At 33.6% G+C, this 18,402-nt stretch overlaps 1 protein-coding gene, 1 long non-coding RNA gene and 1 pseudogene across 6 annotated transcripts; 1 reads left to right on the forward strand and 2 right to left on the reverse strand.

The window, feature by feature from the left end:
- Window positions 1-859: 859 nt before the first annotated feature.
- LOC146951976 (uncharacterized) lies at window positions 860-4,064 on the reverse strand. 5 transcript variants are annotated; one of them, XR_015032929.1, is made up of 6 exons: window positions 3,621-4,064; window positions 3,040-3,079; window positions 2,832-2,947; window positions 1,726-1,816; window positions 1,497-1,629; window positions 860-1,378 (listed from the first exon to the last, which is right to left on the reverse strand). It is a non-coding gene; the product is annotated as an uncharacterized LOC146951976 (long non-coding RNA). The 5 variants fall into 5 exon arrangements; XR_015032927.1 differs by having other exon boundaries at window positions 1,722-1,816; window positions 3,621-3,752; XR_015032928.1 differs by having other exon boundaries at window positions 1,722-1,816; window positions 3,634-3,648.
- Window positions 4,065-6,968: 2,904 nt separating this feature from the next.
- LOC146951977 (uncharacterized) lies at window positions 6,969-7,681 on the forward strand. The gene is made up of 2 exons (XM_085757168.1): window positions 6,969-7,303; window positions 7,410-7,681. The coding sequence occupies exons 1-2, from the start codon at window positions 7,154-7,156 to the stop codon at window positions 7,572-7,574; spliced, it is 315 nt and encodes a 104-aa protein (XP_085613294.1). The 5' UTR covers window positions 6,969-7,153; the 3' UTR covers window positions 7,575-7,681.
- Window positions 7,682-15,504: 7,823 nt separating this feature from the next.
- Window positions 15,505-17,364, reverse strand: LOC146951978 (uncharacterized; annotated as a pseudogene).
- Between the last annotated feature and the right edge of the window lie 1,038 nt (window positions 17,365-18,402).

Genomic DNA, 18,402 nt, shown 5'->3' on the forward strand with positions numbered 1-18,402 from the left:
AATAAATATAAATGGTGGATTGTCCGAATTAATTGATTTTAATATCATCTTAAATTTTTATATTTAGTCTAATTAATCCGTATAAAATCGATTTGTAAAATGAAGGGTGTCAGTTTTATATACTCTTTTCAATCTCTATTTTTATTTACGTAGGACTAGCAAGCCAAAGTATAAAGACATTAATTTAGATTATTTAACATCTCAACTATGTTGTTAATCCAGCTAATATAGTTTTAGTTTTAGTTTGGACTAGTTTTAATTGTAAGAATTTCTCAACTAATTGTTAGTATTCTACTACCTTTCAAAAGTCCTATCGAGAAGTTAAATGAGAAAAAATTGAAGTGCAAAAATTGATTTGAAATTATGAAAGAAATTATTATTTAAAATACTATTTTTATGAAGGTATCATTTCAACTTTTCTTTTACATAGTTTTTTTTTTTTTTGAATAAGTCAAAATGAATTATATTTACATAGTTTTGTTGTAAAGTTTTTTCCCACCAATTCTAAATCCACCTGGCTTTCTGTAATTTACCTACATTATTATTCAATTTGACTATGTCATTTAAGAAAAAATAGAGATAGCTATTTTATGCTATTATTTTATATAGGATATGCATCGGTATGCTATTATTTTATATGATTATAATTAACAATTTTTTAAAAAGTAAATAATAATTATTAAGTTTGTATTTTTTTTCCCTCCTTTAATTTTTGCTCAAATCAATTGTACTTACATAGTTTGCAACTCTCGGGTTAGGCTCATCGGTCATGGATACACATTTGTATGCATGAACGTGAATTTAAACCTACTAGATCTTCTACCCGTGCTACCGCCCGGGACATTAAAAATGGAGGAGCTAAAAAAATTCCGATATTATTCATTACATAAATAATAAAATAAATAAACATAAATAGTATTTAAGGGCATACAATGTTGGGTCACACATTTTGGAATATCTCCTTATACACTACATTTGAAGTGGTGCTGAGACAATCCACATTGTCATCCGTTAATAATATCTTCAGACCATCCCTTGATGTAACACGTGATATTGCAACATACAGCTGCCCATGCGAGAAGACCACAGAGGGAAACTACCGTAGATTGAAGAGATATAAACTACCGTAGATGTTATTTGAGAAAAAGTCACAAATAAGTTATTTTTGAGTTCGACAAAAGTACACTCACTCGGCCACGGTATTGGATACCCAATTGTTAATTAAGGTACCTTCATAAAATACATTAACTAAAAAATGGCACATATCAATGCTAAACATCTGCCTTTCATAATGAATCATAACATAATGTATTAATATTGTAGTTATATAGCCTCTGAATAAAGACATCAGCATATGGTCACTTAGCTTTTCAATTACCTGTTTCCAAATAAATATTTAAAAAAACAGTTTGTGAGGCAAGAACATTTATATTATCAGCCATAATTAAGTAGGAAAAGGCTTCAACTTAAAATATGTCAATCGAACTTGAACTTACCAATTAACATTATGCCTTTCAAGTCATCGAACAGATTAGCAGCAAAAGAACACCATCAGTGCGTCTAGTGTCACTTGGTTACATCTGCACAAAGCGTACATGGCTTATAACATCACTTATAGACTGAATTTACCTGCAAAAAGACGGGAACAACCAATAGGAATCAGTCAGGACACAATATGATCGTGTCATACACAATTTGAGTAAGCATATTTTGTCACTCACTTACTCGACCTGCTAAAAAGCTTCAAGTAGAGCTTGGTTAACATTCTTATTATGTGTTTGGTTCAAAAACTGCCTCCTCCGTCATCCATGACTTTCTGCATCAATTGTAGACAAACAAAGTGGATCAATTGGTACTCACTTACTCGACCAGCTAAAAAGCTTAATTTTTTTCCATAACATAAATTAAATGAACTCATAGCGTAGTATGAAGCAATGATCCAATTTACAACAATAATTATTACTATTTACACAAAGTAGTATGAAGCAACATGTCATAAGCATTCTCCCTAATGCAGTCATCATGATGGATTAAATTTTTCTCTACCACCAAAAAACATTTGAAGTTATTAAAAAAATAAAGAGTGAACCATCTTATAAAAAATGAGAAGCATAAAAAGTAAAACATTTCTTGTCATTTTTCAACAATAAAGTTATATTCAGTAACTATCTCAAGGTTTATTTTTTTGAAAGGACTATGCCAAGGTTTATGCACTGTAGTAACTTGTAGATAATGACATTCCAAATAATACATTAACAATTTGAACATTCATCGCCTAAAGCCAAATCAGCCCTCGCACGCACCAACACTCAAAAATAAAAATGTCACTGTGGTCCAAATAGATTTCGTGCGACCAAGACACTAAATCAATGAAGCAGAACACCAGACTCATCCAATAATAAAATTTGTTGCAGCAAATGACATACACACCATACAACAGATGCAAAACTGCAGGAAAACCTGCTACAGCTGAGGTGAACCAAACCAGATTACTCCAACGCAAAACTGAAACACATCAAAGGCTAGAAGAACAACCGAGTAGCAGCCGCCGCACCCCACAAAATAAGTAGTGAAGGCGCATTGATAAAAAAGCAAATCAATTGCTTAAAAAAGACAACCTTTAGTAAACATTGATTTGATGATAGTTTATGAATTAAAAATGAGCAAATGATTTAATCTACATGCAAAAAACTATCACAAATCAAATTAAGTAAAAGTAAGAAACAATCAAAAAAGTGAAATTTGAGAACTAAACCAACACAGAGACAAACAACGACAAAAAAAAACTAAACCAAAACCTAAAAAAATGCAGAATTATACCCATTAATTACCATAAAGATACTCTCAGCATCAAAGAACTTTAACTGAGAAATTAACGCCAAAATAGTTTTGTAATTGTACGTTCACTCGTTTTGCACGTCACTTCTTCGGCCTCAAATTTCAACAACTGAACAACCGATTCATTCTACAAATTTCAAAACAATTGGCAGCTGGGACTTTTCAAACCAAACCATAGAATAACATTACATCCACCTCTACCTTTCTCTAGCTGCCTTCACCTGTTTTAAAAACTCAGTGCCTTGGTTTTCCATATACACCAGAAAAATAGGAGCACCAAAAAAACATGATTTGTCAATCATCATACATGCTTCAATAGAATAATTGAGATCAATATGAACATATTTGAGCAATAATATAAATCCCTTTCAACATATAAAAAAAATCGCAGCCAAAACTTCATAATATTAAAACAAAATTGAAGCTTGTTAGCAAGTAGAAAGGAAGGCAAAACAAAATGAGACTATGAAGCTTATATGAATAGCAGTAAAGATAGATGCGCTTAGAAAAAATTGAAATGAAGTGTTAGTTCGAAAAATATAGCAAAACTAATCCTTACTCACAAAATTAATCCTTACAGCTCTATAATTGTTTCTTAAAAAATTCAATAAAATTAAATACAAAACTAAAACTGAGAAGGGGTGTTGGTTTTTGATATACTATTAAGGTTATAACCATTTTTTTCCTCAGCTTCTCCCTACACCTCCAAAATTAAAATTCAATGACCCAATACAAAAAAAACCCTAAAAATTAGAAATGGATAAAGGAAGAACAAAACAAACCTATCACAATTACCAATAGGCATTCGATTTCGCAACAGAGAAGAGATAGTGGGAAGGATGCGGTTGATGTTTGATTCACAACGGGAGATGCAAACTCGACAGAGAAAGAAATGAAGAGATGTCGAACCCTAAAAATCAATAAGGGAGAGACAACATCGAGGTTGACAGCGGTGGAAGAAAGGTTGATAGTGGCGGGAGGTTAGGGCGGCGGAGAAGAAGGTGAAAGGAATACGTGAACAATTTTGGGAAAAGAGAAATTGAAACATCTCAAGAGTTAGAAAGGGAGAGAAACTGAAAATCAATGAAGAATAAATCGATTCCAAAAGAAGAAGATTGAATCAGTGAAAAGGGTTATAGGGTTTGAGAGTGAAATTGAGAACTGAGGCTGTGGGATGGATGCTTTGGAAAATACACGCTAGAAAGGAAGAGAAGTCTGTATTGAACAATGTGCATATTAATTGTCATTGTTTTCTATGCATTGTCAGGGTTATAGGATTTGATCAACGGTCAAGAATGTTTGGAGCCAAAACCATTTAGGTTTAGGGTTTGGAAAGTTATTAGCAATGTTAACAAAGATCCTTTATTATAAAAGCTAGACTTGCTTGGCTAGCATGTTTGCCCTAATCCTCCCTATTTTGCCCTAATTCCCTAGCTTTTTTCCCTCCTAAACATGTAGTAATTGCTCGAGTAATCTCATCCGTTCAAGCATTTGATCACATCCGTTTATTCGACCTTGAAAAAAGTTCTCTCACTTCGTTAATGCAATTGAATACCTATTAAAGCCTAATCAAGTCGAAACATGTACTAATCACTCTACCAATTACTGCCAATTGAATACCTATTAATGTTCACTTATAATGGCAATTAAGAACGTAGTTAATGGCTTGAAAACGTCGTTAATGACCATTAAAAATGTTTCACGCATACACATAAACATCCCTAAGTTTATGGCAATTGAAGATGTTTCGCGCATACATTTTTTAGGCCTTGCTGTTTCACGCATACACGCATTGCTGTTTCACGCATACACTAATTCCTGTCGCATTAGGCTACTGACATTTCAATGTTTCACATATGGATTATTTACACCATATTGTGCTATCTGATACAGAGTGGTAGGAGGATATGCGTTTCAAGGTGAAATTTCGCTCGAATTTTACCACTAAAATATGCACTAATCACTCTACCAATTACTACCTATTAAAATTAATTATGACGTACTTATTTCAAAAAATAACACATATCATGGTTGATCTGATTTTGAATAGTAATTATTGCGTACTGTTAATGACAATTAAGAACGTAATTAATGGCTTGAAAAATAACACATATCATGGTTAACCACTCTACCAATTACTACCTATTAAATACAATTATGACATACTTATTTCAAAAAATTATTGCTGTTTAAAGGTTGATTCAAATTTCTTTTTTTTTTGAGGGAATGTTGATTCGATTTTGAATATGACGTAGTGCTAATGGCAATTAGAAACGTAGTTAATGACTTTAAAACATCGTTAATGGCAATTAAAAACTTTTGAATAGTAATTATTACCTTTAGAACACTACGATTATTCACATTTGAAACTGACAAAGAGAATTGCCAATTACCTATTTAAATACCACTTAGTTGTGCTATTACAACCATTCTCTACTTTAAGCAAATATATATCAAATATAACTCTTTCTTGCACTTGCTAATATGGCAAACACTTTCACCCCCATCTCAGCTGTGACAGGTGGAAGGAGGGATTTGAAGTTGATTGTCCGTGTGGCCCATATATGGCTGATATGTGATAAGGAAAATCCAGACGATGTTATCTTCATGAACATGATATTGGTTGATGAGAAGGTATATTATATGTTTTGATCCTTTATTATAAAAGCTAGATTTGCTTGGCTATCATGTTTGCCCTAATCCTCCCTACTTTGCCCTAATTCCCTAGCTTTTTTCCCTCCTAAACATGTACTACTTGCTCGAGTAATCTCATCCGTTCAAGCACTTGATCACATCCGTTTATTCAAACTTGAAAAAAGTTCTCTCACTTCGTTAATGCAATTGAATACGTATTAAAGCCTAATCAAGTCGGTCAACATTCCTATACACTAATTGCTAATCAGAAATAACTAATTCCCCTACACTTATTGCTAATCAGAAATAATATAAACATCCCTTAGAAAGCGGCAATTGAAAATGTTTCACACATACATTTTTTACTGTTTCACGCATACACTAATTCCTATCACATTATTCTACTGACATTTCAATGTTTCACGCATGCATTTTTTTACACTATAATGTGCTATCCGATATAGAGTGATAGGAAGATATGCGTTTCAAGGTGAAAATTCCCTCGAATTTTACCACTAAAGTATGCACCAATCACTCTACCAATTACTACCTATTAAAAGCAATTATGACCTACTTATTTCAAATATTAACACGTATCAAGGTTGATTCGATTTTGAATATGAATTATTACGTATTGTTAATGGCAATTAAGAACGTAGTTAATGGCTTAAAAATGTCGTTAATGACAATTAAAAACTTTTAAGTCGCATATTTTTGTATAGGAATTACTTTTAATTGCTTTTATGCATTATGCACCAATCACTCTACCAATTACTACCTATTAAAAGCAATTAACTACGTACTTATTTCAAAAATTAACACGTATCAAGGTTGATTTGATTTTGAATAGTAATTATTACGTATTGTTAATGGCAATTAAGAACGTAGTTAATGGCTTGAAAACGTCTTTAATGACAATTAAAAACTTGAAAGTTGAATATTTTCGTATAGGAATTACTTTTAATTGCTTTTATGCATTATGCACCAATCACTCTACCAATTACTACCTATTAAAAGCAATTAACTACGTACTTATTTCAAAAATTAACACGTATCAAGGTTGATTCGATTTTGAATAGTAATTATTACGTACTGTTAAAGGCAATTAAGAATGTAGTTATTGGCTTGAAAACGTCGTTAATGACAATTAAAAACATGAAAGTCGAATATTTTCGTATAGGAATTACTTTTAATTGCTTTTATGCATTTCACCCTCCGGTCACTATTATAAGCAAAAATCAACATTTTGGATTCATACATTTAATGATGTATGTGGTCTATAATAAAGACCACATACATCATTAAATGAATGAATCTACAATATTGTTTTTTGCTTATAATAGTGACCGGAGGGTGTATGCACTAACCACTCTACCAATTATTACCTATTAAAAGCAATTATGACGTACTTATTTCAAAAAATAACACGTATCAAGGTTGATTCGATTTTGAATAGTAATTATGACGTAGTGTTAATGGCAATCAAGAACGTAGTTAATGGCAATCAAAAACTTTTGAATAGTAATTATTACCCATAGAAAACTATGATTAATAATCACATTTGAAACTAACGAAGAGAATTGCCAATTACCTATTTAAATACCACTTAGTTGTGCTAATACAGCCATTCTCGACTTTAAGCAAAATCAAGCAAATATAACTCTTTCTTGCACTTGCTAATATGGCAAACATTTTCACCCCCATTTCAGCTGTGACAGGTGGAAAGAAGGATTTGAAGTTGATTGTCTGTGTTGCTCATATATGGCTGATCCGTGATAAGGAAAATCCAGACGATATCATCTTCATGAACATGATATTGGTTGATGAGAAGGTATATTATATAAATCGATTGTATAAATAAATGATCCTTTTTTCAAGTTGCCACTACGATAACATATACTATGGTTTATGTTAATGACATGTTATTTTTTGTTTAGCGAGGACGGATCCATGCCATTGTTCATAAGTTCCTGGTGTCAACGATTCAAGGAATGGTTGAAGAAGGAGGAACATATAAGCTAGAGAATGTCATGATAGGAGTTAATGAGGGGAATTACAAACTCTTGCCACACAAGCACAAACTTAATATGGAATTGGTGTAAGGCTTGGATCAAGCAAAGGAGTCAATTTTTGTTTGTTTTATTTGTAATGACTATTAACAAGAGTTACTTTAAGAGATGGGTTGAATACGTTAAAAAAAAAGGTTGATGATAACCAATGATGAATGTGAAAATACTAATGTCACTTCAAATGTCGTTTTTATAGTATTTCATAATGTATGATATCTAATGTAAAATGTACGATTTTCAAACTATATATTAATGTCAAGATGATATGATTAATGTAATACATTCTTATTGAAGTAGCAATAAACGTCACAAGAAAGGGGGGGTTTGAATTGTGACCCTTTTAAAAATTATTCCTGAAAGTTAAGTTTGGATTTATATACTCAAGAATGTTCTTGGTGTACGTTAGTTCAACAAGTTTAGAGTATATAACAATTTAATCAAAACAGAATGTTCTAAAGAATGATTATAAGCAGAATGAGAAAAATGATGTTAAGTTAAAATATAAGTTTATTTTAACAAAGACTAGAATGTTCTGGAGAATGATGACAGAATGATAAAACAATATTATATGCTGATTTTAAACCTTAGTTAAATATTTAAGTAAATGTTTTATCTTGGACCAGAATGTTCTGGAGATTAATGTAAGTGTGATAAAGTGTGTGTGTTGTGTAACTTTAAATAAAGAGAGAGAGAAAGAAGAATAACACAGGAGAGTTATCCTGGTTCACCAAACCCGGCTACTTCCAGTCCCCACACCTCGTGTGAGATTATCCACTATAGTTTTCTTGCTAACAGAAACTTCTGACTAGCACTATAAGATCTTGATCACACCAGATCAGTCCGTTACACCTGTATTATCAACCTCAGCAGGCTTCTACAATTCTTTGCGCACTAGCAAAAGAAAGGTTGGAATTTTCTACCTCAAACTATTAAGCCCAATAGACTTGAGAAGAATACAACACACTTTGTATAATGAGATTTGTGTGGATCAAATAAAATACTCAACTCGTAGTTTGAGTTTTACAATAGCAAATTCGAAAGAGAAGATCCAAGAGATATAGTGAGAGAGCTTGGAATTTGCTTTGTTTGCGAAGAGCTTTGTTTGTAGTGATGATTTTCACTTAGAGAGATATTAGCTTGCAAAACTCTTGCTTATAACCTTCAAAGGCCCTTGTATTTATAGGTGAGGAGTGTCTTGGTGATCAAGGGAGAAAATAGAGCTGTTGGACACGTTTTTGATAGCTGTCCAAAGACTCAATTGATTTCTCTTTTCTTCTTTAAAATAGCCAGAACGTTCTCAGAATGTTCTGTATGAACAGCCTGGCTTTTACAGCACTGTTGCTTGCTTGCGCATGAGATAACCAGCTGTTATGAGCTGTATAACTTGTTGCCCAATGCAGATGATGTCATTGTCCTTTGTTTTAGTGATGTCATGCTTTAAGCCATGTGCATTTATTCTTTAATGGGCTTCTTGGATCCAAATGGGTCGAACCCTTTTCCTAAGGCCCAAGAGACATTTATTAAATGCTATTTTGCCATGCTTTCTTGCTGTGCAGACTTGTTCACTTTTGATGTACTGTTTCATTTTCATCGTATTTGCCAGAACGTTCTCAGATTGTTCTCATGAAACAAATTCTCACAAAATGAATTAGTAGATAACAAGATTAAATAAATATAATATGTTTGTAATCTTTAAAACATCAAATAAGGATTTTGTCTCAACAATCTCCCCCTTTTTGATGATGACAAACATTTATAATTTATTTTGATTTTGATTTGAGTTTTTGAAAAATTTGTTAAAAACTCCCCCTCAACTTTAGCAACTAAAATTTTGTGCCATTTTGAGAGTATTTCCAGAATTTGTTTATGGCAATTGAGTTTGATAATTTTATCAAAGAACTCCCCCTCAATTCATGCATTCAAGATTTATATGCAAACATGAGAATATATAACATAACCAACATATTCATTTAGATAAAAAGATCATAAAGATCAATACAAGGATTCATATCAAAACATCAGAGATTCACCAAAATGCAATGTTCACCTGCGCATATACTAGCAGCAGTTTTGATCCTTGTTCAGACATATTTAAAAGCATAAATAGAGAAATAAAAACAGAGTTTTTAAAACATCAAAATAACATAATAAAACAGCATAAGCAGCAATCTATTCTTCCCTAGATCCTAGCTGTTTTCCTGGTCCTCCTAATTGGTATTCCCCTAACTCCCCTAAATCATCTCCCCCTTTGTCATCATGAAAAGGGGCAGCAGCAACAGGAGCAGTAGCAGCAGGTGGAATGGTTGGTGAGGAAGCATCAGATGATGAAGAGATGGTAGGCATAAACATGGGATACATGGGAACAGGAAAGGGATTCTGTTCAGGTTTAGGTACCTCATTCTTGTCACTCATGGTGTTCTTCCATTTCCTTGACAGAGTAGCTTCATAAGTCAGCCAAGACAGATAATGCAAAATAGCATTATTCCCTTCAATAACCCTAGTCAGATCATTACGTGTCTTGCTGCAATCTTTCTCAACTTTAGACCTTTTAGTTGGCCTTTCATTGTTCTCAACAATCCTTTGTGCCATAGAAGGAGACTCAGTAAACCTTGAAGGAAAAGTGAGATTGGTTTGAAGAGATTTGAAAGAATCCATCTGGACAGATGTATCAAAACCTTGTGGAGCAAAGAGTTTGTCCACCGAGTCAGGTTGGAATAAAGCAGAATATTCATGCTTTTGTGGAGAGATAAACAAGTTTGATGATTTTGTGACCGGGGGTTTTTCTGTGAGGCTTTGAAGGATCTCAGAAGCTTTGACTTTCGAGAAAGATGCATTGTTGCCAAAATTAGCAAGCAATTCCTGATCCTCCTCCATCACAGGAGAACGTTCTGGAGAACATTCTGGAGGGATGCAGTGTTCATCAGAGGCATTTTCTGGAACAGGATTTTGCAGAGCAGACTCATCTTTCCTCTTTCTTTTGAGGTCAGTTTGAGGCTCAACATCAGGTTCCTGCTTCATGTGACTCAGATTTTTTGGGGTGAATTGAGAATACTCAAATAGAGATTGTTCACCCTCAAAAGGAACATGATTTTTGATGAAGATTTTAGTGAGAGCCATTCCATATGGCAGACATGACTTTTTGTTTCGAGATTGAATGACATTGATCATGTTATGAATTATGATATGAGGTAGACTCAATTTTTCTTTCATGTAGAGATGATACATGACTAAAAGATCATTTGGACTTACATTTTGAAAATTGCCATTTCTAGGTAAGACACAGTGTTGACTTATACCATGGAACATTTTTGGTTTAGGCAGAAGGTTCGAAGAAACAAACTCAGTGACATTTGGTTTGAAAAGGAGTTTGAGAACATTCTCAGAATCTACTTCGAGTTTTTCAAACCAATCATCACCAAAAACAGTACGACCAGTATTAGAGATACCAAGAATGTCAGAGATTACCTGTGGAGTGAGACGAATCTCAACATCCTTGATCCTAGACACTATCAGGCTTTCCTCAGGGTATGCTTCTGCCATGAAGTAGAAAGCTTGAATAAGCTTTGGGTAGTGTCTCTCACGAAGTTGAAGAAATTTGGTCCAGCCTTGCTCATCCACATATTCCTTAAGATCAACTTTGTCTTTTTCAAGTTTGACAAAGTCATAATACCTTCCAATTCCAATAGACCTGTTTTCCCATTTCTTCTTGAAATCCTTTTTCAATGTTGGATCAAACAGGGGTACCTTCTTTCCTTGAGAGATTTTAATGTTCTTTGGTTTTGAGGTAGTTTTACGCTTTGGAGAACATTCTGGAGAATAATCTGAAGACAGTTTGTCATCTTCATCTGAAGAGCTTTCTGAAGAGCCTTCTGGAGAACGATCTGGTTCAACAGTTTGCTTCTGTTTTCCTTTGTCCTTCACAGTTGGTTTAGGCTTTGGTTTTGGTATAGAAGCCTTAACAGAAGGTTTTGAGACCTTTTTGCTACTCTTAGGCTTAGGCTTAAGAGGAGAAGGAGTTTTCTCAACCAAAGGGGTAGGTGGTTCAGTTTCTTCATCTGAATCAGAGATTTCATGGACAGTTGTGTCCACACTGTTGGTTTTCCTTGTTCCAACTGTAGAGCGAAGCCTTAGAGATTTTCTAGGTCTTGGATTAGGAGCAGATTTAGCCTTCTTTGGAGGCATCTTCCTTTTAGTGGCGTTCCTGAGATGAGGAGCCATTTTGTTCAGGTTTGGAGGTTCCTGAGGAGCGGTTTGTTGTTCTTCAACCGCTTCTGTTGGTGGGTTGAGATTGAGGTTGACAAATGTTGGTTGTGGTTCAACATACACAACCATCGCAAGTGGATGGAAAGATTCTGGGTCAGGGATGAAGGGAAGTTCTTCATCATTCTTCGATGGAGTTTTTTCTGGTGTGGTTTCGGTGGTGAGATAACCATCTTGCATGGTTTGTTCAACAGTGTTTTTGAGCGGAGATTGTGGTGGAGTTTCGAATGGAGTAGTTTCTTTGGTTGGTGGTGGAGTTAAATCAATACGTGGTGATGTGGGGGATGACGGTGGTTTCGTCGGAGGAGACGGTGGAGAAGGAGAACGAGTTGGAGATGGTGAAAGCGGAGATGAGTTGTCAGGGTTAGTGCTTCCGGCACCTTTGGTTCGAGCCATGTGAGGTGAAGGAAGTGGTGTACGGTGGTGGTTTGAGAGAAGAAGATGAGACGGTTCAGAGAAAGAAGAGAGTGGGAAGTTTTAGAGAGAGAAAGTAGAAACCGGTTTTGGGAGAGGGAAAAAGGTGAGAAGTGACTTTTAGTGGTTTAATGATGAGAGAGGGAACAAGAGCATTAATGAGTTGTAATTTTTCTTGATATTGGTAATTTCTTTTCTACCTAGAGACTAGGTTTAAATAGAAGAAACTATTTTGAAAGGACATGGTTGAGACGTGTCCCACAAGTCTGTCTTGGAGGGTGTTTCTTTCAAGAATGTTTTTAGAACATTCTGATGAAGAGAAGACTCTTCCTATTTGGACCTTTTGCAAGGATTTTGAATAATGTGTAATTTTTCTTTAATAAAATTAAAGTGATCCTCAACTAAAGGTTTAGTAAAGATATCAGCTAATTGATTTTTTGTATCAACAAAAATTAATTCAAGTTCCTTTTTATTAACATGATGTCTAATGAAATGATGTTTAATTTCAATATGTTTTGATCTTGAATGTTGAATGGGATTCTTTGATAAATTTATTGCACTTGTATTGTCACAAAATACTGGAATATTTGTGTACCTTATAGAGAAATCCTCAAGTTGATTTTTAATCCAAAGAACTTGAGAACAACAGTTGGCTGCTGACACATATTCTGCTTCTGTAGTTGACAGAGCAATAGTGTTTTGCTTTCTGCATGACCAACTTATAAGTGCATTCCCAAGAAACTGACATGCTCCACTTGTGCTTTTTCTTTCTATTTTGTCTCCAGCATAGTCAGCATCACAGTATGCTATAAGATCAAAACAAGAACCTTTGCTATACCAAAGGCCAAGATCAGTAGTACCTACTAGGTATCTAAAAATTCTTTTTACAGCAGTTAAATGGGATTCTCTTGGAGAAGTTTGAAAACGTGCACATAAACCAACAGCAAAAACAATATCTGGTCTACTGGCAGTTAAGTACAACAGAGATCCAATCATTCCTCTGTATTCTTTTTCAGAAATAGTTTTTCCATTTTCATCTTTATCTAGGTTAGATGTTGGATGCATGGGAGTTGCCATTATTTTGGCTTCATTCATTTTATATTTTTTGAGAAGATCTTTTATATATTTTTCTTGACAAATAAAAATGCCATTTGATTCTTGCTTAATTTGTAAGCCAAGAAAGAATCTTAATTCTCCCATCATACTCATTTCAAATTCACTTTGCATGAGATTGGAAAAATCATCGCACATTTTTTCATTTGTTGAACCAAATATAATGTCATCAACATAAATTTGAACAATTAAAAAATTTGTGTTGTCATCTTTTCTAAAAAGAGTTGTATCTATTTTTCCTCTAGAAAAATTATTTTTGATTAAGAATGTACTTAACCTTTCATACCAAGCTCGAGGAGCTTGTTTGAGACCATATAGTGCTTTTGTGAGTTTAAACACATGATTAGGTTTATTTGCGTTCTCAAAACCAGGAGGTTGATGAACATAAACTTCCTCATTTAAAAATCCATTTAAAAAGGCACTTTTGACATCCATTTGAAATAACTTAATATTTTTATGAGATGCATATGCAAGAAGAATTCTAATTGCTTCTAACCTGGCTACCGGAGCAAAAGTTTCATCGTAATCAATACCTTCTTGTTGATTATACCCTTGTGCTACCAATCTAGCTTTATTTCTGATAACTTTTCCTTCTTCATTTAGTTTATTTCTAAATACCCATCTTGTTCCAATGATGGATTGATTTTGAGGTTTAGGAACAAGGTTCCATACTTCATTTTTCTCAAATTGAGAGAGTTCTTCTTCCATGGCTTTTACCCATGATTCTTCACATATTGCTTCTTGTATGTTCTTTGGTTCAATGTGAGAGATCATTGCCATGTTGACATCATTATTTATGAATGATCGTCTTGTTCTTATTCCATCAGATGTATCTCCAATGATTTGTTCAGGAGGGTGATCACCAATGGTTCTCCAGCTTCTTGGAAGAACTTGTGGAGAATGTTCTTGAATGTTATCATCTTCCTTTTGAGAGATTTCTTCTTCATCTTCTTTGTTGATTATTAAATCATCGAACTCATCAAAAATAACATGCATGCTAATTTCCATGGTTTGATTTTTCAAATTATAAATTCTATATCCTTTGGAATTTGTTGCATATCCCAAAAATATTCCTTTATCTGATTTTGAATCAAACTTTCCTAGATTTTCTTTATCATTTAAAATATAACAATAACATCCAAAAATGTGGAAATATGAAATGTTAGGTTTTATATTTTTCCAGAGTTCATATGGGGTTTTGTTTAGAATTTTTCTAATTGAAACCCTGTTTATGATATAGCAAGAAGTATTTATAGCTTCAGCCCAAAAGTATTTTTCTACGTTGGACTCATTTAGCATTGTTCTTGCCATTTCCTGAAGAGTTCTATTTTTTCTTTCAACAACTCCATTTTGTTGTGGAGTTCTTGCACATGAGAAGTTATGAAAAATTCCTTTTTCATCAAAGAAGTCTTTAAAGAATGCATTTTCAAATTCTCCTCCATGATCACTTCTTACTGAAATGATTTTGGATTCCTTTTCATTTTGAACTAATGTACAAAAAGTTTTGAATGCTTCAAATGCTTCATCTTTATGTTTTAAAAATAGAACCCAAGTATATCTGGAAAAATCATCAACAATAACAAAACCATATTGTTTTCCACTTAAACTGGCGGTTCTAACAGGACCAAATAGATCTATGTGAAGTAGTTCAAGAGGTCTTTTGGTTGAAATAAAATCATTTGTTTTAAAACTGCTTTTAACTTGTTTACCTCTTGTACAAGCTTCGCATATCCTATCTTTTTCAAAATCAATTTTTGGAAGTCCTCTTACAAGATCCAGTTTAGATATTTTTGAAATAGTTTTCATACTTATATGTCCAGCTCTTTTGTGCCAAATCCATTTATCTTTTTCAAGAGTCATAAAACAGGTTTCAGCTGGAATATCATCTAAGTATAAAGCATATAGGTTTTTCTTTCTAGATGCAGTAAAGAAAATCTTACCTGAGGATGTATGTTTTACTATACATATGTTAGGTTTAAAAACAACTTCAAATCCACTATCACATAATTGACTTATGCTTAATAGATTGTGTTTTAAACCTTCAACATATTGAACATCCTCAATTTTTGCAGAGTCTTTCTTACCAATAATACCTTTACCTTTAATTTGTCCTTTGTCATTATTTCCAAAGGTTACTAGACCTCCTTCCTTTTTTACGAAGGAGATGAAGCATTGTTTATCCCCAGTCATGTGTCTAGAACAGCCACTGTCCAAGTACCATGGCTTTGTTCTTGCATCTTGTGAGGATCCCTGCATTTTGAGTTAGTGGTTCCTTAGGTACCCATGAAGATGTGGGTCCTTTTTGGTTAGCTTCACAAATCTCAAGGTGTTTAATCTTGAGAAAACAGTTTACTTCTAGATGACCTAATCTTTTGCAATATGAGCATTCTTTTCTTTTTACTGAAGAAGAATGTTCTTGAGAATGTTCTGAGATAGTCTGATCTATTTTTATTTCTTGTTTTCTCTTTTTATGAAAACAAATAGATTCATGATGTCCTTGTTTCTTACAGAATGAACATTTTAATTTTTGTGGTATAAGACACTTTTCATAAATTTGATTAAAACCTAAACCAGTTTTGTCAAATTCTGCCATTTGTGAACCTACAATTTTTTGAAATGTTTCTGTTGATTTTATAAACTGTGAAAGATCATTTCTAAGTTCTTTGACTTCTCTTTTAAGAACAATATTTTCATTCCTAGAGTTTTCAGGAAGTTTGGTTTTTCCAAAGGCTTTTATTTTTTCAGTTGCTTGAAAATAAGAATCTTGTAAACTTTGAATAGTTTTCTTTTGATCATTATTCAAAGTTTGAAGCTTTTCTTTTTCTTCCTTTAAATCAGAAATTTCTTTTTGTAAAGAGTGACATTTGTTTGTTAAAAAATTTGAATCAAATAGAAGACTATCAAATTTATTTTCTAACTCTTTGTATACTTGAGGTTGGTCAAAAAGAATTACCTCTTCGTTTTCTGAATTCGCCATTAGAACCATGTTGGCTTCAGTGTCTTCATCTTTTGGTTCTTCAAGATCATCCCATGTAAACATCGATTTTGAGTAGGGAGATTTCTTCTGAGTCTTCTTGTTTAATGGACATTCATTTTTGTAATGCCCTAGTTTGTTGCATCCGAAGCAGGTTACTTGACTTTTGTCAATTTCTCCTTTTGAGTTGTCTTTCTTGTTAGGAAAGTATTTCTTTATCTGATCTCTTCTTCTCATCATTCTTTGAATCTTCTTTGTGATGAGAGCTAGTTCGTCTTCTGCTTCTCCTTGGATGTTTCCTTCTTCATTGGATTCTTTGATTCCTTCGCTTTGTGTAATGGCATCTTCTTGTTCGCTTTGAGATGCTTTGAGAGCAACCATCTTTCCTTTCCTTGATGGTTTATCATCTTGAAGTAACGTCTCATGAGCCTTTAATGATCCAATGAGATCTTCAAGGGCTAAAGAGTTTAAGTCTTTAGCTTGTGTGATTGCAGTTACCATGGGTCTCCATGTGCTTGGAAGACATCTTAATATTTTTCTTATCCGATCATGAGTGGTATAAGTTTTTCCAAGTGATCTTAATTCATTCACAATGGATGTGAATCTGGAGTACATTTCATCAATGTTCTCATCTTCGTTCATTTCAAAGATTTCAAATTTTCTTACACCAATGTCTATTCTTGTTTCTTTTACGTGACTAGTTCCTTCATGATGGATTTTTAGAGTGTCCCAAACCTGTTTTGCAGTATCACATTCATCAACTCTTTCACTTTCTTCCATGCTTAGTGCGCATGATAGAAAGAGTCGAGCTTTAGAGTTTAGGAGTATTTTTTCTTTATCTTCTTTTGACCATGATGCTTCTGGTGTAATTGTTTCCACCTTTGTTGTTGCATCAGTTGTCACGGGTACATGATTCCCATTTGTGATTATTTTCCACATATCCACATCTTGGGATCTGAGGAATAGTTCCATTTTTCCTTTCCAGAAATAATAGTTCTTTCCATTGAAGAATGGTGGTCTTGTGCATGATAGACCTTCTGGTATATACTTTTCTTTTGACATTGCCTTCTTCCTGAATCTTTTCCTCCAACACTTGTTAGGTGTTTTTGTAGAAACCAGGCTCTGATGCCAATTGAAGTAGCAATAAACGTCACAAGAAAGGGGGGGTTTGAATTGTGACCCTTTTAAAAATTATTCCTGAAAGTTAAGTTTGGATTTATATACTCAAGAATGTTCTTGGTGTACGTTAGTTCAACAAGTTTAGAGTATATAACAATTTAATCAAAACAGAATGTTCTAAAGAATGATTATAAGCAGAATGAGAAAAATGATGTTAAGTTAAAATATAAGTTTATTTTAACAAAGACTAGAATGTTCTGGAGAATGATGACAGAATGATAAAACAATATTATATGCTGATTTTAAACCTTAGTTAAATATTTAAGTAAATGTTTTATCTTGGACCAGAATGTTCTGGAGATTAATGTAAGTGTGATAAAGTGTGTGTGTTGTGTAACTTTAAATAAAGAGAGAGAGAAAGAAGAATAACACAGGAGAGTTATCCTGGTTCACCAAACCCGGCTACTTCCAGTCCCCACACCTCGTGTGAGATTATCCACTATAGTTTTCTTGCTAACAGAAACTTCTGACTAGCACTATAAGATCTTGATCACACCAGATCAGTCCGTTACACCTGTATTATCAACCTCAGCAGGCTTCTACAATTCTTTGCGCACTAGCAAAAGAAAGGTTGGAATTTTCTACCTCAAACTATTAAGCCCAATAGACTTGAGAAGAATACAACACACTTTGTATAATGAGATTTGTGTGGATCAAATAAAATACTCAACTCGTAGTTTGAGTTTTACAATAGCAAATTCGAAAGAGAAGATCCAAGAGATATAGTGAGAGAGCTTGGAATTTGCTTTGTTTGCGAAGAGCTTTGTTTGTAGTGATGATTTTCACTTAGAGAGATATTAGCTTGCAAAACTCTTGCTTATAACCTTCAAAGGCCCTTGTATTTATAGGTGAGGAGTGTCTTGGTGATCAAGGGAGAAAATAGAGCTGTTGGACACGTTTTTGATAGCTGTCCAAAGACTC

Source organism: Medicago sativa, chromosome 1 (assembly GCF_051527215.1).
Source record: "Medicago sativa cultivar Bolivia chromosome 1, Bolivia_mono, whole genome shotgun sequence".
NCBI classification, from domain to species: domain Eukaryota; kingdom Viridiplantae; phylum Streptophyta; class Magnoliopsida; order Fabales; family Fabaceae; genus Medicago; species Medicago sativa.

Excerpts from the sequence above, each read along its gene's own strand:
- LOC146951977 (XM_085757168.1), top strand. The coding sequence starts at position 7,154 with ATGGCAAACATTTTCACCCCCATTTCAGCTGTGACAGGTGGAAAGAAG. Across the intron at positions 7,304-7,409 it reads TGATATTGGTTGATGAGAAG|CGAGGACGGATCCATGCCAT; the intron begins GTATATTATATA and ends TTTTTTGTTTAG.